Source organism: Papio anubis, chromosome 9, assembly GCF_008728515.1.
Source record: "Papio anubis isolate 15944 chromosome 9, Panubis1.0, whole genome shotgun sequence".
Lineage (NCBI taxonomy): Eukaryota > Metazoa > Chordata > Mammalia > Primates > Cercopithecidae > Papio > Papio anubis.
This window is the reverse complement of record NC_044984.1, coordinates 119,337,028-119,356,999: the sequence shown is the minus strand read 5'-3', so window position 1 is coordinate 119,356,999 and position 19,972 is coordinate 119,337,028. Positions and strand designations below refer to the sequence as shown.

The 19,972-nt window shown below is 46.9% G+C and overlaps 1 protein-coding gene and 4 non-coding genes across 5 annotated transcripts; all 5 read left to right on the top strand.

The window, feature by feature from the left end:
- Positions 1-43: 43 nt before the first annotated feature.
- Positions 44-115, top strand: TRNAD-GUC. The gene has a single exon. It is a non-coding gene; the product is annotated as a tRNA-Asp (tRNA).
- A 4,258-nt stretch (positions 116-4,373) lies between these two features.
- Positions 4,374-4,446, top strand: TRNAF-GAA. Its single transcript has one exon. It is a non-coding gene; the product is annotated as a tRNA-Phe (tRNA).
- Positions 4,447-4,904: 458 nt separating this feature from the next.
- TRNAD-GUC lies at positions 4,905-4,976 on the top strand. Its single transcript has one exon. It is a non-coding gene; the product is annotated as a tRNA-Asp (tRNA).
- Positions 4,977-9,825: 4,849 nt separating this feature from the next.
- On the top strand, positions 9,826-9,897 carry TRNAA-UGC. Its single transcript has one exon. It is a non-coding gene; the product is annotated as a tRNA-Ala (tRNA).
- A 6,413-nt stretch (positions 9,898-16,310) lies between these two features.
- UBC (ubiquitin C) lies at positions 16,311-18,940 on the top strand. Its single transcript, XM_031650920.1, is given in 8 exon segments — positions 16,311-17,093; positions 17,926-18,342; positions 18,344-18,448; positions 18,451-18,489; positions 18,492-18,517; positions 18,766-18,797; positions 18,800-18,817; positions 18,820-18,940. Coding segments are annotated over 7 exon segments (687 nt in total). The 5' UTR covers positions 16,311-17,093; positions 17,926-17,928; the 3' UTR covers positions 18,873-18,940.
- The last annotated feature ends 1,032 nt before the right edge of the window (positions 18,941-19,972 follow it).

Below are 19,972 nucleotides of genomic sequence, written 5' to 3'. Positions count from 1 at the left end.
TACAGTCTTAGAGAGTGAGTTGCAGAAAACCATGCATGGCTTGTCCTCGTTAGTATAGTGGTGAGTATCCCCGCCTGTCACGCGGGAGACCGGGGTTCGATTCCCCGACGGGGAGGCTAAAACACTCGACCTTTTGAAATACAGAAGGGGAAACCTTGCTGGCAATGCTTTGCATTGTTCAAAACTATACTGAATACCAGGATGTGCACGTCGCAGGTGTCCCTTTCGAGGATTCATTGCCCTCCAAGGAGAGCTGGGGGAAAGAAAAAAGGGGGTACTCAGCAGTGGGCACAATAGGTTCATTTTTATGTCAAAAAATTATAGATATGCACACAAATGTGTGAGTATTTTCATGTTTCTGATTGGCGTCATGGTAACAACAGCAGCAGCAGCCGCCAACAATATACAGTTCTTAACATGTGCGGGGCAGTATTGGTAAGCGCTTTAGTGTTCACGCATTACATCCTCAAGCATCCTACCAACGTGCCGTTTTCTCCACATCAGACTGATGAAATACAAGCACAGACAGAGGCTCCGTGGCCCGCCCAAAGTCTCATCAGTCACAATCAACTGTAGACATAGGGGGCCTTTGGGGAGAAGGACTCGGGTGGTGGATGGGAGTAACTCTTTGACCTTCCATTTCTGTACCTTTCTGGACTTTTGGAATTCTATTTTTTTCTCTCTTCTTGTTTTTCTCTCTTATTCGATTTTTATCAGAATGATACGTAGAATTTTTAAAAGTCAGATACAACTACTTTTGAAAATAAATGCTTATTCCCCGATGTCTCAGAGAAGAATTACGAATTAGACAAAAAGTGTCCTCAGCAAGGCGACTTTTACTTTCTGCAGAAAGGGTGGTGCCAGTCAGCAATTCTGCCATGAGCATACACAAAGTAAAAGAGACATAAGAATATTTATTCCTTATGCATGAGGTCCCTATTGCTGTGTTTTGACTTCGCTGACTGGAGGCAGACCTCACAATTTAAACTAAAACCCGATTAGCTAACAGTTCAAAACTTTTTAAAATACATAAAGGCAGTGAGGAACAAAGGAAAAAAGGACGTTGCTTAGAAAGGACTTAGAAAAGTAATAATATTCCTAAACAAGGAAGGAGTGTAGGCTGCAAGCTGGGACATGCCTGGGCACGTACAGCACGAATATTTTGACAAAGGTACAAGGACATAGAATGTACTACGTGCCTGTGAGCATGTTTAACATAGATACTAAAGTCAGAGTGGGCTTATTCTGTTACATTTGCTACCTAAGGCTTAACAGATAGTTATTACTATAAAATAAGAAACTTGAAGAAAGTTAGTTTTGAGAAAAGATATCAGTAACATTTATAATTCAAAGGGGAAGCTTTGAAGAGGAACTTTTGCTTTCTACAATTCCTTCCCTTTTAATTTTTATGATTTTTCCTTTTTAAACTGTTTTAGTATGTTTTGGCTTAATTGTTCTACTTGAGCTTTTAAGAGGAGAAGTCTCTTAGAATAAGGTGGGGGAGAGTTAAGATAGGTTTTAGTAGTTTTGGTAAGAACTGTCATTATTAATTTTGTCATTAGCTTCCGGAGGCATGGTATAATATAACATCTGAGAAGGAGAAGTATACCTAATACAGTAGTAATAGAAGTGAGAATTGAGGTTATAGTTTCCTTCCATTGACCGAACCATCCTCCTAGCCAATTTGAAATAGGGTTATTAATTCTAGAATTTCTAGTTAGCTCTCTAGATAAAGCAGTGAGACCTTATAAGGTTCTGGTTATACTTCCGTTAGGAGTAGTGTTATCTGGGATGAAGGTTGTACACAACATTGGGTTTTAATTATAACACAAGCACCACCTTTCTCAGTTAATACTGTATTTAAAGTCATTTTATTTTCCTAGACCATTTTACTAGTGGATCGTAACTGTTCTGCTATTCCTTTAATAGCGTCTTTAAGTATAGTTAATAAATTGCTGTTGATAGTAATAAATATAGTTTATGCAATATACATTCTTATTAATCGTTATTTGTGGGAGAAGGGATTTGAACCTCACAGCTATCTGATTTCTAGCTTTGAATTTATCTGGTATACCTCGTGGAATGTCAGTTGTATTTAAATAAACATGGGGGTCAAAGGACCTAAGAGAGCCTAAGAGAGGCTTCTCTTGTTTTACGATGTCGTGTTTGTTTGTTTGTTTTGTTTTGTTTTGTTTCTGGTTCATGAAATGCCAGGGTAAAAGGGATAGCTAACTGAACTAGAGCACAAGTACCACTCCAATTATTTGGCAGAGTGTCCAGTAAAGGTTCTCACAATACCACCATACACCCACTCCGGGATGAATAAGGGCTGACTGACAGGTCCGCTCTTGGAAGTGCCTGACCTCCTGACCTCACTGCATTCTGTTAAGTTTCTTTCTTTCTTTTTTTGAAACGGAGTATAGCTCTGTTGCCCAGGCTGGAGTGCAGTGGCGTGATCTCGGCTCACTGCAAGCTCCGCCTCCCGGGTTCTCGCCATTCTCCTGCCTCAGCCTCCCGAGTAGCTGGGACTACAGGTGCCCGCCACCACGCCTGGCTAATTATTTTGTATTTTTTTCTTTTTTTTGAGACGGAGTCTCGTTCTGTCGCCCAGGCTGGAGTGCAGTGTCCGGATCTCAGCTCACTGCAAGCTCCGCCTCCCGGGTTTACGCCAGTCTCCTGCCTCAGCCTCCCGAGTAGCTGGGACTACAGGCGCCCGCCACCTCGCCCGGCTAGTTTTTTATATTTTTTTAGTAGAGACGGGGTTTCACCGGGTTAGCCAGGATGGTCTCCATCTCCTGACCTCGTGATGCGCCCGCCTCGGCCTCCCAAAGTGCTGGGATTACAGGCGTGAGCCACCGAGCCCGGCCGTGTCCTTGACTTTTAAAATAAAAATTAGGTTGATGTCCTGGAACATGGACAATGGCTATTTCTTCCGGTAACTGAAGATTATTAAGAACATCAACAACTAGTGTTTCATGAGCAAGTTCCTTACCTTTGCTGTTAATTAGTTCTCTCTCAGCCTAAAATTTTCCAAATGTATGAGACACCCTGAAGGCATATTTAGAGTCAGTATAGATGGTTCCTACCTGGTTCTGTAAATATTTTAGGGCTTAACTACGTGCGAATAACTTGCAAGCTTGAGCAGACCAACTATTTGGTAATCTTCCTGATTTTACTTTTTTAAATGTCTCTTTATCAACTACAACATATCCATTATGTTGTGTCCTTTCAATCATCTAGGAGGAGCCAGGGTGGTCTTAAACTCCTGAGCTCAAGCAATCCCTCCGCCTTAGCCTCCCAAAGTGCTAGGATTACAGGTGTGAGCCACCACCTCGCCCAGCCTAATATCTTTATTATAGAAATAATTTTTTAAATCACTAAGAAAAATCCAAAAATATCAATAGATCACAATCAACAGGTAATGAATTTACAGAAGAGGAAAAATGATTCATTAATAAAACTTACAGAAAAGATTGGCCCTTAGAAGTATTTAAATAAACGAAAGTAAAACGCAAGTTACTACTTTCAACCCATGATGTGAAAGTTGTCAGAATCAAAATGAAGTCATGGATTTTAAGTAAATAAATAAAGGCCGGGCGCGGTGGCTCACGCCTGTAATCCCAGCACTTTGGGAGGCCGAGGCGGGCAGATCACGAGGTCAGAAGATCGAGACCATCCTGGTCTAACACGGTGAAACCCCGTCTCTACTAAAAATACAAAAAATTAGCCAGGCGTGGTGGCGGGCGCCGGTAGTCCCAGCTACTCCGGAGGCTGAGGCAGGAGAATGGCGTGAACCCGGGAGGCGGAGCTTGCAGGGAGCTGCTTTCCGGCCGACGCGTCCTCCCGCAGGCCCTGGCGGGGTCAACATTCCTGCCACGCCTCGCGCTGCTTGCGGAATTGCACCCAGGGGATGACCTTTTTCCTTTGCGCAGAGAAGGGGGCTTGAGAAACCCGAGCTCTGAGCCAGGTGGGATTCATTCATTCATGCATGCATGCATGCATGCATTCATTCATTCAGTCAGTCAGTCAATCAGTCAACAAATATTTGTCAAGCCCCTACAACATGCTAGGTACTGTTCTAGGTACTGAGGGACAGAGCGGTGCCGGAGGTAGACGAGGTTCCTGCTCCTCTTGCGTTTGTCATGCTAGCTGGGGAGACAGACAAGGAAAATGATAACGTTAACAATAAATAGTAAGTCCTGGGCCTTGTCGGGAGATATAATCAGAGAAGGCTTCTCGGAGGTCGTGGCCTTGCCAGACGAGAAGGCCACCGCAAGCGGTCCCTGTTGAACCTGCCTTCTCAGCTTCGGTGCCAAAGACCCGGGGCGGCAAAACGACCAGGAGGATAAAAGAACAGGTTAGCTACAGCGGCTGCCGAAATAGCTCAGTTGGGAGAGCGTTAGACTGAAGATCTAAAGGTCCCTGGTTCGATCCCGGGTTTCGGCAGTTTCGCTTTTCCTTCCGGGTGGGGGGGAAAAGGAGGTGCATAGACGGAGCCGATTCTTTACAATTAATAAAAGGCTTTTACTTTCTATATTTAAGAAAGCCCCGAGCAGTGTCCACAAGGAGCCGGAGGGGCGGAGGGCAAGGGAACTCTCTCGCCACTCACCGTTTGGGTAAATCAAATAAGGTCAAGTTTTTCCCGTCTCCACCTCCTTCATGTCTCAAATGCACTTGCTGATGCCTGTTTGTTCATTTTTGCTTTCTGTTTTTTAATGTCTGCTTTCTGAACTCTCGTGGCAAAATCAAAGACTGAGCAGGAAACGAGCGCCTTAAAATGGCATGAAGTCAAGTCGGACCTGTTGTTTTGTGGGAAATACAAAATATTTAATTCTTTGGAACCTGTTTAGGGAAAGCTACATTTACTTTAAGAGAGTGACTTGAAATTGCCTTTTCATGGGCGGTCCTCGTTAGTATAGTGGTGAGTATCCCCGCCTGTCACGCGGGAGACCGGGGTTCGATTCCCCGACGGGGAGGCTGGCGACGTTTTTACCATTCCTCTATGTTTTTCTTCACTCTTCCTAAGAGTAATAAACCCTGCAGGTAAACGGGAATCTGGTTCTGTGGTTGTCTGTGGCCTTGCTGCGTGTCACATGGTTACGGAAAAGCAAGAAAAAGGCAGTGGTCGCATGAGGAAGTGTTCATCCATTTCTTTCTTTTTTTTTCTGAGATGGAGTCTCGCTCTGCCGCCAGGCTGGAATGCAGTGGCGCAATCTCCTCCTCCTCTGTCTGCTGGGTTCAAGCGATTCTCCTTCCTCAGCCTCCCAAGTAGCTGGGATTACAGGCGCGCGCCACCAGGCCCGGCTAATTTTTGTATATTTAGTAGAGATGGGGTTTCACCGTTTTGAAACACGGGTTTCACGCCTATAATCCCAGAACTTTGGGAGGCCGAGGTGGGCGGATCACCTGAGGTCGGGAGTTCGAGACCAGACCGACCCACACGGAGAAACCCCATCTCGACTTAAGATACAAAATTAGCTGGGCTTCGTGGCACATGCCTATAATCCCAGCTACTCGGGAGGCTGAGGCAAGAGAATCGCTTGCACCTGGGAGGTGGAGGTTGCGGTGAGCCAAGATCATGCCATTGCACTCCAGCCTGGGCAACAAGAACAAAACTCCGTCTCAAAAAAAAGGAAGAAGAATTGGCAGCGGGGCACGGTGGCTCACGCCTGTAATCCCAGCACTTTGGGAGGCCGAGGCGGGTGGATCACCTGAGGTCGGGAGTTTGAGAACAGCCTGACCAACATGGAGAAACCCCGTCTCTACCAAAAAATACAAAATTAGCTGGATACAAAATTAGCTGGGCGTGGTGGCGCATGCCTGTAATCCCAGCTACTCGGGAGGATGAGGCAGGAGAATCGCCTGAACCTGGCAGGCAGAGATTGCAGTGAGCCGACATCGCGCCATTGCACTCCAGCCTGGGCAACAAGAGCGACGCTCCACCTCAAAAAATAAAGAAGAATTAGAAGATCTAAATAGCATTCTAGGCAGAGCGAACAGCAAGTGCAAAGGCCCTGAGCTGGGAAGAAACAGTGAGGAGGCTGGTGTGGCAGGAAGAGGAGAGGAAGGAGGGAGGAGAGGGCAGCAGGAGGTGAAGTCAGAGCGGCCCTTAGAGGACAGATTACATCGTACCTTGAAGGGATACAGAGGGCAGGAGGCATGGGTTTGATTCTGAGAGTTTCATGCAGAGAGAAATATTCAGGTTTGTTCTGAGCAGTGCCCTCTGGCAGCCAGGTGGGTGGGCACAAGAGGAAGCAGGGGCACCTGCGGACTGAATACAACCTGTGGGCTTGCTCCTCAACCACGTCCAAAAGGATGCCCCCTATGGCGCCATCCTGCTCTTCTGCTGCCAGGGTCTCTCCCCCGTGGCTCCCACTTAGGCTGGGGGAATGAGGTCAGAGGAAGGTTTGCACGGTGGTCCCCATTCCTCATCTCCCCACTGCCCTCTTGCTCTCCCCCATCTCCCCAAAACGGGTCAGCAAAGCACCACGCTGGGCTGAATAGAAGAGGCAACTGCCCTCCAGTAGAGTTCTATGATAATAACACGTTTATAACAGTCAGACCCACATTTCACAGTCCCTGCTTTCTATTTACTTATTTATTTATTTGAGACGGAGTTTTGCTCTTGTTGCCCAGGCTGGAGTGCAGTAGTGCGACCTCGGCTTACTGCAACCTCCACCTCCTGTGTTCAAGCGATTCTCCTGCCTCAGTCTCCTGAGTAGCTGGGATTACAGGCACGCGCCACCATGCCCCGCTAATTTTTTGTGTTTTTAATAGAGACGGGGTTTCCTCATGTTGGCCAGGCTGGTCTCGAACTTCTGACCTCAGGTGATCCACCCACCTCGGCCTCCCAAAGTGCAGGGATTACAGTTGTGAGCCACTGCGCCTAGCCTTATTTATTTATTTAATTTTGAGACAGGGTCTTGCTCTGTCGCCCAGGCTGGAGGGCAGTGGCGCAATCTCAGCTCACTTTAGTCTTGACCTCCCAGACTCAAGAGATCCTCCTGCCTCAGCCTCCTGAGTGGGGGTGGGGTGGGGTGTCTCACTGTGTTTCCCTGGCAGGTCTTGAACGCCTGGGCTCCAGCAATCCTCCCACCTCGGCTTCCTTAAGCACTGGGATTACAGACCTGAGCCACTGCACCCGGCCCAGAGCCTGTGCTTTCTACCAGACACTATTATACGTGTTTTATGTGTAACTCACTAAATTGTCACAACAACCAGATGAGGTAGGTACCTTCAAATCTCTGTTTCACACATGAGGCCCAGAGGTTAGGTGATGCAATCACAGCTGATATATCCAGCACTTCCTTCCCCAAGTCTACTAACTTTTCTGACAATTCTGCATGGCCTTTGGTGAGGAAGAGTCGCAGGTGCCAGCAACGGTCAGGGAACTATGGAGAACGAGGTGGCAGGACATTTTTGAGGCAAGTTTTCCGTATCACAGTAAGTGTCTATTTCCAGCCAAGAAATATCAAGGCTGATGGAAAAAGGTATAGCCTTCAGTTTCCTGCCCTCTCCTAGCTTCTCACCCACTCTTTCCCCAAGGAACGGCTTTGTGATGACCTGAAGGACACTAAACATTGTGGCTTCTCTCCCCTGGTGTGCTTAAGAAACTCTCTGGAAAAGAGAGATGCAAATTCACAGTTAAAGAATGGATCTTAGGGCCGGGCACGGTGGCTCACTCCTGTAATCCCAGGATTTTGGGAGGCGGGAGGCGGGAGGCGGGAGGCAGGAGGCGGAAGGAGGGAGGGGGTGGGCGGGCGCGGGTCACGAGCTCAGGAGTTCAAGACCAGCCTGACCAACATGGTGAAACCCCATCTCTACTAAAAAATGCAAAAATTAGCTGGGCATAGTGGTGCACTCCTGTAATCCCAGCTACTCAGGAGCCTGAGGCAGGAGAATTGCTTGAACCCGGGAGGTGGTGGCTGGCTTCAGTGAGCCAAGATTCTGCCACTGCACTCCAGCCTGAGTGACAGACTTAGTCTCAAAAAAAAAAAAAAAAAAAAGACTGTCTCTTTTCGGTGGGCAATTGTAAAGAGACTCCTTCCTCCGAGCCGAAGCCCTCGTTCCGGGAAGTGGATCTGTTTCTTTTCAGTTTGCTCATTTTTATATTCAGAACGGTCTGTCTCCCAGGCTGGAGTGCTGTGGGGTGATCTTGACTTACTGCAACCACTGCTTCCTGGGCTCCAAAAATCCTCTCGCCTTAACCTCCCGAGTAGCTGGGACAACAAGCGCTCGCCACCACATCTGGCTAATTTTTTGTATTTTTGGTAGACACAGGGTTCACGCCATGTTGGCCAGGCTGGTCTCAAACTCCTGACCTCAAGTGATCCGCCAACCTCAACTTCTCAAAGTGCTGGGATTACAGGCATGAGCCATAATAGTGGGATTACAGGCATGGCCATAATAGTTCTTTTGGGAGGAAAAAAATGTCTTCCAGCTGATATGCAAACCTCAAAGTCACTGAAGGTTGGTATGGTTTTAAAGGATGAGAAATCAGAGGTTTCTGGGTGAAGGTACAATCAAGCCAATGCCCTTATTTATTGGAAAGAAACTCAATTTTCCTTCTCTTCTCTTCTCTTTTGTCTGTGAAGAGGAACATTTAAGAACAGGTCAGTTTTCATTTGTTCCTTGGTTCCGGTATCCGCTAGAATTGTATTTGCAAGGTTATGAAGAGCTGACCTACTTGGGAAACATAAAACAATTCTCTTGTTGTTGTTGTGGTTTTGCTAAACTCTAACACTCAGTTAAACACACAAAAGTTTAATTTAGAAAATAACCTTGGCTGGGCACAGTGGCTCATGCCTGTAATCCCAGCACTCTGGGAGGCCAAGGCAAGTGGATCACCTGAGGTCAGGAGTTCAAGACCAGCCTGGCCAACATGCGGAAACCCCCATCTCTACTAAAAACACAGAAATTAGCAGGTGTGGTGGTGCACACCTGTAATCCCAGCTACTCAGGAGGCCAAGGCACAAGAATCGCTTGGACCCACGAGGTGGAGGTTGCAGTGAGCCGAGATCAGGCCACTGCACTCCAGCCTGGGCGACAGAGCGAAACTCTTGTCTCAAAACAAACAAACCAACCAAAAACTAAAAGCCTCTTGCACTCCCATGTGTATTGCAGCTTTATTCACAAGTGCCTAGATGTGGAATCCACCCAAGTGTCCGTCAACAGACACATGGATAGAGAAAATGTGGTGTACATACACAATAGAATACTATTCGACCTTAAAAAAATACAAAACAAAATGAAATCCTGGCATTTTTCCTCTACAAAACAAAAACAAAATCATGCTTAAGTTTGGGGGACATTACATAAAGTGAAATAAGCCAAGGACAGAAAGATAAACACTGCATGATCTCTCTCATATGCAGAAGCTGAAATAGTTGCTCTCACAAATAGAGAGTAGAATAGTGGTTACCGCAGGTGGTGAAGGTGGGGGAGGTGGGAATAGCCAAAGGTGGGTTACTGGATACAAAAGTACAGCTAAATAGGAGAATAAGTTCCAGTGTCCCTATAGGGTGAATACAACAACTTATTGTATGTTTTCAAATAGCTGGAAGCATGGATTTTTAATGTCTCCCAACACAAAGAAATGATACATGTTTGAAGGGAGAGATGTGGTCATTGTCCTGACTTGAACATTACAAATTGTGTACATAGATCACAACATCACACCACACTTCATAAATGTGCACAATTGTTATGTGTCAATTAAAACAGTAATAAAAGTCAAAAATAAAAATGAAACACGTGGAAACAGGAAAAACGCCTTTAAGTACAGAGTATAGCAAGGACTTCCAAAAGGAAGCACAGGAAAGGGAGGGGGATGTAGCTCAGTGGTAGAGCGCATGCTTTGCATGCATGAGGCCCCGGGTTCGATCCCCGGCATCTCCATTACAGTTTTGCTGATTTCTCTATTCATTGTGGTCCATAGCTCCTTATCATTAAACTGCCATGGATGTGATCATTATATGTATTATGATTCCAGGCACTACTTGGAGCTCAGATTTTCACACCAGGCGTGATCTTCCCATTCTGAAATCTCTAATGTTTCAAATGCACATAAGTTAGAAGAGGCTGATGGGAGTAATCAGCAGAAAAGTGTTAAGGCAAAACCTGACTGGATGATTGAAACCACAGCAAACGTGAGCAGGAAGATCATCTGGGGAGTGTACACCACATCTCGTGCCACTGTGATTGCACTGCACTGGTCTCGAGGGCTGTTGACGCATTCCTGGCCATCGGGGGGGCAAGTGTGTAAGTTGCTGGAAGGTCTGGGCCCCCCTGTTTGCCATCTCACTCCTCCTCTGCACTGCCACTAACCACCTCATTTGCATGGGAGGAACCCAAAGGCAAACTCGCATCCCACCAGGGCTTTGCTCTCTGCTTCCTCAGCAACACGTCTCCATGGCTGTAATGCACACGCAATTTACATTTATATTCATACACTGTGTTCCGGGGGTGAGGAGACCTGCAAACCTACCCCAAAGGTCAAGGGAGCTGAGAGGCCAAAGAAAGGGGCTGACAAATCCAGTTTCTCAGGAAAAAACATTTATTAGGGACTTACCAACAGAAGCCATAGTCTCAGGGTGGTCATCAGAGGATATAAAGTTCACTGTGCCATAACCCCCAACCCAGGGCTTCTATACCATAGGGAAGGAATATTTAGGACAATTGAAGTCAACCCCTCAAGCAAAGGCAAGAATGTTATATGAATCTGCATAAGGGCAGGATTTATGATCTAGGTTGTTCTGATCTAAGGGCAGAATTTATGGTAACAGTAAAGTAGAAATCTTAGAGGCCTTCCTGGAAGAGGCATTAATCAGAAGTTATCTGGGCAGATTAGCATCCAAGATAGAGTTGCTTTCACCTCCACTGTGTTTCTGTATCTTACCACTGAAAGCAAAAGATGGTGGCTCAGGCCTGTAATCCCAGCACTTTGGGAGGCATGAGGCAGGAGTATTGCTTGAGCCCAGGAGTTTGAAAGCAGCCTGGGCAACAAAGGGAGATCTGTCTCAATAAAGAAAAGAAAAGGAAAGAAACAAAGAAAGAAGGAAAGAAAGACAGAAAAAAAGAAAGATAGATTTACTTGCGTGCATGATCTTTAGGCAAAAATAAATACATAAACATAAATAATATTTTTAAAATTTAACCAGGTCCCATCTCTCTAAATAATAATAAGAATGAAAGAAGGGATTCTGCTGCATTCTGTGTACCGTTCTTAGCAATTATAATGAATTCCTCACCTGTCAGCCCCTTTCTTTCGTTTGACTTGACTTCATGTTTTAAATGGTAAAAGCGTCTAATCTTAGATCTAGAGCTCTCATTTTTGACATGAGGAAACTGAAACTTGTGAACTGACTCACCAGTTAGGTGGTGACGCATTGGTGACAGCTTGTTTCTAATGAGCTTCAGGAAAGGTTATTTCTCCCTGAAAGTCAACAAGGTTTTAAGGGAAAAAACGTTGAAGATCATTTCTGAAGTCATCAGGACTAACACAAAACTGACATCTTCTGTAACTGCCCAGAGATTTCTCCTTGCCCTCTGCCTAGACAGAGCCCATTTATTAAGACAGGGAAATTGTGATCTGCCCACCTCAGCCTCCCAAAGTGCTGGGATTACAGGCGTGAGCCACCTTGCCCTGGCATAATAGAGAACGTTTAATTCACACACAGCTGGCAGTGTGGGAGACGGGAGTTTTACTATTACTCAAATTAGTCTCCCTGAAAACTCAGAGATTGGAGTTTTGAAGAATAATTTGGTGGGTAGGGAGGTCGGGAAATTGGGAGTACTGATTGGTTGGATTGGAGATGAAATCACAGAGTCAAAGCTGTCCCTTTGCCCTGAGTCAGTTCCTAGGTGGGGGCCACAAGACCAGATGAGCCAGTTTATCAATCTGGGCGGTGTCAGTTGGCCCAATGAGTGCAGAGTATGCAAAATATCTTAAGCACTGGTCTTAGGTTTTTACAATAGTGATGTTTTATCCTCAGGAGCAATTTGGGCATGGACAGAATCTTGCAGTCTCCAGCTGCGTGACTCCTAAACCATAATTTCTAATCTTGTGACCAATTTGTTAGTCCTGTAAAGCAGTCTCGTGCCCAGGCAGGAAGGGGGCTTGTTTTGGAAAAAGGCTGTTATCACCTTTGTTTCAAAATTAAACTATAAACTAAGTTCCTCCAAAGTCAGTTCAGCCTACACCTAGGGATGAACAAAGACAGTGGAGGTTAGGCACACGATGGCGTCAATGAGGTCAGATCTCTTTCATTGTAATAATTTTCTGTTATGACTTTGGTAAAGGCAGTTTCACTTCTGTTTTGTTTCTTGTTTATTTATTTATATATTTATTTATTTTCCTTGAGACAGGGTCTGTTTCTGTTGCCCAGGCTGGAGTGCTGCAGTGCAGTCACAGCTCACTGCAGCCTCAAACTCCTAGGCTGAAGCGATACTCCCACATCATCCTCCCGAGCAGCTGGAACTACAGGCATGCACTACTGCCTGGCTAATTTTTGTTTGTTTTGGTAGAGACAGGGTTTCACCATGTAGCTCAGGCTGGTATTTCACTCATGGGCTGAAATGACCCTCTCACGCTGGCCTCCCAAAATGCTGAGATTACACGTGTAAGCCACCATGCCTATTTTTTTCAATTTTTTTTATTTTTATTTTTTATTTCTTACTATGACCCCCACTTATATGACATTACTTTGTACCTTATAATTAAATATTTCAGCCAGGCACATTGGCTCACGTCTGTATTCCCAGCCCTGTGGGAGGCCAGGGCAGGAGGATCACTTGAGCCCAGGAGTTCAAGACCAGCCTGGGCAACATGGTGAAACCCCCATCTCTTATTTTATTTTTTGGAGACGGAGTCTCACTCTGTCACCCAGGCTGGAGTGCAGTGGCACACGATCTCGACTCACTGCAACCTCTGCCTCTAGGGCTCAAGTGATTCTCCTGCCTCAGCCTCTAGAGTAGCTGGGACTACAGGCGTGAGCTACCGCGCCTGATAATGTTTGTATTTTTAGTAGAGATGGAGTTTCAGCACGTTGGCCAGGTTGGTCTCCAACTCCTGACCTCAGGTATCCACCTACCTCAGACTCCCAAAGTGCAAAACCCTGCTCTCTACAAAAAAAAAAAAAAAAAAAAAAAAAAAAAAAAAAAAAATTAGGTGTGGTGGCACATACCTGTAGTCCTCCCTACCCAGGAGGCTGAGGTGGGAGGATCACCTGAGCCTGAATGTCCAGGCTGCAGAGTGAGCCGTGATCATACCACTGCATGACAGAGCGAGATACTGTTTCAAAAAACAAAGAAACAAAGCCAAATATTTCTGCTAGTGCATGACAAGGAAAAAAAATACCTCAAGGAGTTGTTATTGTTAAAGGCTAGTGTTAGGAACTGGAGCTTCCTAGAAATACTCTTTGAAAAAAGTGCTTTTTCAACTATTAAATTTTATTTTACACTTAAAGCTTATTATATGAGGTCACATGAGTAGTCCAATTCATAGAGACACAAAATAGAATGGCGGATGCCAGGGGCTGGTGGGAGGAGAAATGGGGAGTTAGTTTTTTCATGGGGACAGAGTTTGTTTTGCAAGATGAAAAGAGTTCCAGAAACGGATGGTGGTGACGGCTGATGCACAACACTGAATGTACTTCATGCTACAAAAAATGTACACTTAAGGATGGTAAATTTTATGTGTATTTTACAATTTTAAGACAAAACCAAACAACGACAAAAACAAAGCCCAAATAGGTTAAATAACTTCCTAATGTTCCTAAACTAGGCAAATTTAGAGACTAGCTCTTAGGTCCGGTTTTGACTGCTGAGATGAATGGGTTATTTTTAAGCTGGAGCAGTTTGTGTTCCACCACACAGTTATACAACACAAGAAGAAACAGGAAGAACATATTCCCTAAGGCTTTTTTTTTCTTCCTGTTTGCCAGGCCTTAACCTGCAGGCGTCCTTGACAACCTTTTCTGGTTATATAAGCGATGACAAAGCAAGGCAAACCCTTCCCACCACCTCTCTGACTCCACCCTTTTTCTTGGGGGAAACAAGTTTGTTGACCCTCACTCATGCTCTCAGATAGTTTCATGGGGCTGGATTAAATCACATACAAGGTGGTGACTTTCAGAAGGGGGAACTGAATCCTTAGGGGGAGGGGAGAAAGGAAGGCGGAAGAGCAGGCACTGATCCACCCCCGCACCGCCCAGCTGCAGCCCAGCACCCGGGCCCTTTGTGAGCTCAGCCCATCACATGCTCCCTTCCGCCTGCCAATCCCGCCCTGTTGCTGGGCCTCTGTCCCTTCTCCATTGGTGCCAGCTCTGAAGCAATCTTTTCTGGGGCGCCTGCAAAGGACGGATCTGTGGGTGGAACGAACTGAAAACGGATTCGGTGACTCATCCCGATTCTCGCACATTCTAGCACATCGCATTCTAGGTCAGCAGGGTTTAGGTTTTAAGAGCGTGACTTGATACGTGACTCCTGAGTCCAAGTGGGACATTTAGACTTTGGGAACGCTTTCGGAAAATAGAAAAGCCGTCGTTGCAACAACAAAAATCCTTCGTAGGACACGGTTTCTCAATTTCAGCACTATTAACATTTTGGGTGGGATTATTGTGGGAGACTGTTCCTCATAGAATGTTCAGCGGCATCCCTGGTGTCTACCAAGAGTGCTAGTATTAGTAGTAGCACCCCCTAACCTTCCTGAGTTGTGACAACCAAGAATATCTCCAGATATTGCCAAATGTCCCCCTGAAGGGCAAATCACTCCGTGTTGACAATCATTGTTCTAGAGAAGCATCAGACACCTGTGTTTTGGGAGGCCATTTTCTTTTCCTTTCTCTGTCACCTCAGTGACCTTGGAGAAAGGTTTATTTCTGTTTGCTTCAATAACCATTTAAGTCAGGGAATGCTGGGGTGTTTTCAATAATTTTTTTCTGCTAAAGACAACACTGGTTTCTCTTTGTAGCTCACCTTTGGCCCATTACCCACCCTACCCTTATCCCCTCTTCTTCCTTTTTCCTCCTCCTGTCCTCCTCTCCCTCCCATCCCTCTGCAGTCAGGGCTGTTTTTTCTCTGTACCTTTTGGACTCTGAAAAAAGCTATGTCACAAAGCTGGTGACTCAGCCTTTAAACAACACGAATCACAAGGCTTGCAGCAGAGCAACAGCCAAAAGCAACCAGGGCGTGGTTGAAAGCCAGGCCTCCTCACCTCACAAAGAATCTCAGCTTTTTATTCCTTTCAAAACTCCTTCCCGAAATCTAGGGGAGAAACAACACAACAAAAACTTTGCAGAAATGTGTATGGGAACTCACTGGGGTTTCCTGCCAATCCTGGAAGATGACACTTATTATTCCTTTTAATTTCCCACTAACACATGAATTCATTCTCTTAAAATTGTTAAAAATTAGAGATGTCAAAGTCTGTTTTGAACATTGCACAGATCTTGGATTTTCATAAATACACACAAACATGGGTTACCATAGAGAATATGTAGCAGGTTCATTTTGCTTTGATGCATATTTTAAGTGTGCCGTTTAAATAATGTAATGTTCATAACTTAAAACAAGAATGTAGTCTTTTCCTAATGGCAAAATATTTTTCAGTTGCTAGCCTCTTTTTCTCTCTTTTTGAAGCTTTCAAGGGTAGAAATCAAAATAGTCTCCCTACCTCCAATACATTTGTAGAAACAGGGACTATTTCTAGAAGACTCCAGAAGGAACAGTGACTGGGAAATTGAAGGCATGAGGGAGACTTTTCACTGTACACTTTAAAAAGACACATTTAAAAAATCTCACCATGTTCGTATTTGTTAAAACATTTTAAAAATATACTGAAGAAATGACACATAAGGATCACAAAATAGGTTGTGGTAAAAATTTAAAAACCTGGCTGGTGATTCTTTTCTCCTCACTTCTTTTATCAAAATAGAATTGCCCTGTAGAATTACATTTCATATTTGACACCCTACCCTGCCCTGAAATAGGGCTGGGATTCTATTCCTGTCTTTTAAAACCTTCGGTTTAAATGGCTCCGATTATTGAATGGATCCTGATTACAATAATCGTACCCATTGAAACCAGAGAAATTTCTAGGCCTCCCTGTTGAAACCAAGTAGGACCTTTCCATACCCGGCCCTCAGAATGTACACGAAGGTGAAAGAACAGTCTAGAAGGATGTCGTTCCCTCAGCCTTGGGTTCCAGCTAAAAAAAAAAAACTGTGTGGGGTTTCCGCCTCTCTTTTCCAATTTAACCTGGACACCAGCTTCTCTGCAGTGTCTCCCCTCGAAAGTTCTCGAGCGTTCCCCAGCTTTAGGGCCGCGCCCGGCCTGAGATCTGCTGAGTCATTGTCCTTGTCCCGCGGCCCGCAGCGGGGGAGGGGCGCGGCACCGGGGAGCCCCCGCGACCGGGCTGCGAAGCTCAGGAAGACTGAGGGGGGCTGAGCAAAGAAAGCCCCGTGATTATCTCAAATGTGACCCAAAAATAAAGACCCGTCCGTCTCGCGGGGTGGGCCAGGGCGGGTCGCGAGGGAGGGGAGGGAGACCCCGACTCTGCGGGAGGCGCTCGGTCCGTCCCCCACGTCTGCCGAACGCGGGGTTCGCGACCCGAGGGGACCGCGGGAGCTGAGGGGAGGGGCCGCGGGGCCGCGGCTGAGGAACGCGGGCCGCCCACCCGCTCCTGGAGCCACGGAGTCCGCAACCGGGTTTTGGCGCCTCCCGCGGACGCCTCCCCCCACCTCGGCGAGCGCCTCCACGTCATGGCCGCAGGGCGCAGCGAGCGCCCTGATTCTTCCGCTTGGACGCTCAGGACGGCGGCCCGCTGCCCACCAGACTCGGTCCCAGAACCCCAGTCTCAGCAGGAGGACATTTCGGGACGGGACTTGGGTGACTCTAGGGCACTGGTTTTCTTTCCAGAGACCGGAACGGGCGAGCAAAAGTAGTCCCTTCTCGGCGGTTCTGCGGAGGAATTTCCTTGGGGCGGTGAACGCCGATGACTATATAAGGACGCGCCGGGTGTGGCGCAGCTAGTTCCGTCGCAGCCGGGAGTGGGATTGCAGTTCTTCTTCGTGTGTCGGTGTCATCGCCACTTGGTGAGCAGAGGGCTGCTGGGCCGGCCAGGGCTTTCGTGGCCGCTGGGCCGCTCGGTGGGATGGAGGGGGGCCGACGCCGCGTGTCGAGAGACCGCCGAGGGCTGTAGTCTGGGTCTGCGAGCAAGGTGCCCCTGAGCAGCGGGTGGGAGGGGAGCGCAGCAAAATGGCGGCTGTTCCCGAGTGTTGAATGGAAGACGCTTGTGAGGCGGGCTGTGAGGTTGTTGAAAGAAGGTGGGGGGCATGGTTTGCGGCAAGAACCCAAGGCCTTGAGGTTTTCGCTAATGCGGGAACGCTCCTATTCTGGTGAGGTGGGCTGGGGCAGCATTTGGGGACCTTGATGTGAAGTCTGTCACTGACCGGAGAACTCGCTTTGTCGTCTGCTGCGGGGGCGGCAGTTAATGGCGGTGCCACTTGCCAGTGCACCCGTAGCTTGAGCGCGCGCCCTCGCAGTGTCGTGACGTCATCCGTTCTGTTGGCTCATAATGTAGGGTGGGGCCACCTGCCGGTAGGTGTGCAGTAGGCTTTTCTTCGTCGCAGGACGCAGGGTTGGGGCCTAGGGTAGGCCCTCCTGAGTCGACAGGGGCCTGACCTCTGGTGAGGGGAGGGGTAAGTGAGGCGTCAGTTTCTTTGGTCAGTTCTATGTACCTACTTTCTTAAGTAGCTGAAGTCTGGGTTTTAAACTATGCGTTCGGGGTTGGCGAGTGTATTTTGTGAAGTTTCTCAGGTACCTTTTAAATTGTAATCATTTGGGTGAATATAACATACAGTTTAAGTATTAGGAAGATTAATACATTGTCTGCTAAATCCTGGTGGTTTTTGGCCCTTTTGTTAGACAATGCAGATCTTCGTGAAGACCCTGACTGGCAAGACCATCACCCTTGAGGTTGAGCCCAGTGACACCATCGAGAATGTCAAGGCAAAGATCCAAGATAAGGAAGGCATTCCTCCCGACCAGCAGAGGCTGATCTTTGCCGGAAAGCAGCTGGAAGATGGGCGCACCCTGTCTGACTACAACATCCAGAAAGAGTCCACCCTGCACCTGGTGCTCCGTCTCAGAGGTGGGATGCAGATCTTCGTGAAGACCCTCACTGGCAAGACTATCACCCTCGAGGTCGAGCCCAGTGACACCATCGAGAACGTCAAAGCAAAGATCCAAGACAGGGAAGGCATCCCTCCTGACCAGCAGAGGTGATATTTGCTGAGGGAAACAGCTGGAAGATGAAACACCCTGTCTGGCTACAACATCCAGAAAGGAGTCTACCCTGCACCTGGTGCTCCGTCTCCAGAGGTGGGATGCAGATCTTAAGTAGAGACCCTGACTGGCCAAGACCATCACCCCTGAGGTGGAGCCCAGCGGGGCACCATTGAGAATGTCAAGGCAAGATCCCAGGACAAAGGGAAGGCATCCCTCCTGACCAGCAGAGGTGCAGTCTTTGCTGAAACAGCTGCCCCTGGAAAGATGAGGCGCACCCTGTCACGGCTACAACATCCAGAGAAAGAAGTCCACCCTGCACCTGGTGCTCCCGTCTCAGAAGGTGGGATGCAGATCTTAAGTAGGGACCCTCACTGGCAAGACTATATCACCCTCGAGGAGTCGAGGCCAGTGATTTACCATCGAGAGCAATCAAAGCAAAGATCCAAGACAAGGGAAGGCATTCCTCGACCAGCAGAGGTTGATCTTTGCCGGAGCTTAACTGGAAGATGGCGCACCCTGTCTGGCTACAACATCAGAAAGAGTCCACTCTGCACTTGGTCCTGCGCTTGAGGGGGGGTGTCTAAGTTTCCCCTTTTAAGGTTTCAACAAATTTGATTGCACTTTTCTTTCAATAAAGTTGTTGCATTCCCAACTGGTGTGGTTTTTTAAAAGTTAAGGTTAATTTTGCATTAGACTGGGTGAAGGGGATCAAGATTTTCAGTCTACAAATGTTGCTGTGGTAACAGTGAAATGTCGGTGAAGGGGGGTTGACCTTAATATAGTATGAACTGTAGAAGGTGGGTGCAAATAAAAGCCGGCTTCAAGACCGGATTGGCCAATGTGGTGAAACCCTATGTCTACTGAAAATACAAAAAGGCAGGTGTGGTGAGTGCCTGTGATTCCAGCTACATGGGAGGGTGAAGCAGGAGAATCCCTTGTACCAGTGAAGCGGAGGTTGCTGTGATCTGAGTGCCACTGTACTCCCGCTGGGGGAACAGCAAGACAAAGTTGTTGGGAGATGGAAGTATTTTACATATGTAGATTTAATTCTAAGTTAACTTTAAAAATACTGGTTTGTGGGTGATGTGTGAGGTAAGGGAATGGGAGAATTACGGAACACCAGGAAGAAGGAAGGAATTTTAAAAGGTGGGAGTGGTGGGAGGGTAACTGTGAAAGGATGCTTCAAGTACATAGGTCTGTATAAATGCACATTGAGCTGCGTAGACAGTCATGGGATCAAATTTTAAGAGGATGTGGTAGGTAAAGCATTAAAAGGCATGGCCACCAAGGTGTAGAAAAGGAATTAGTGGTTAGAGGATGAGCTATTCCTTGAAACAATTCTTGCTGATAAAACGTCAGATTTTATGTGACTACAGATGGAGGACTGGCACATAACCAGTGGGGGAAACAATTGACCTTTGGATTTGTCCCAAGTATATGGTAGCATTTGCCCAATCGAATGGTCCTATCGAATGATCCTGGTAAGGTGTTGACTAGAACCAAAGGTGGAAGTTGCAGGGAAACTGGTTTAATACAAGGGGTGGACACACGGCAGTCATCCAGAGGCCCTTTAAAGGTTTTGGAAGGTTTTTCCCCAAGGGGAATCACTCCTTCCCTTCTCCCCTAAAGTTTTAGGGGATTCATGAACAACCTCTGCTGTGGAAAAATCTTACGTTGTTCGCAG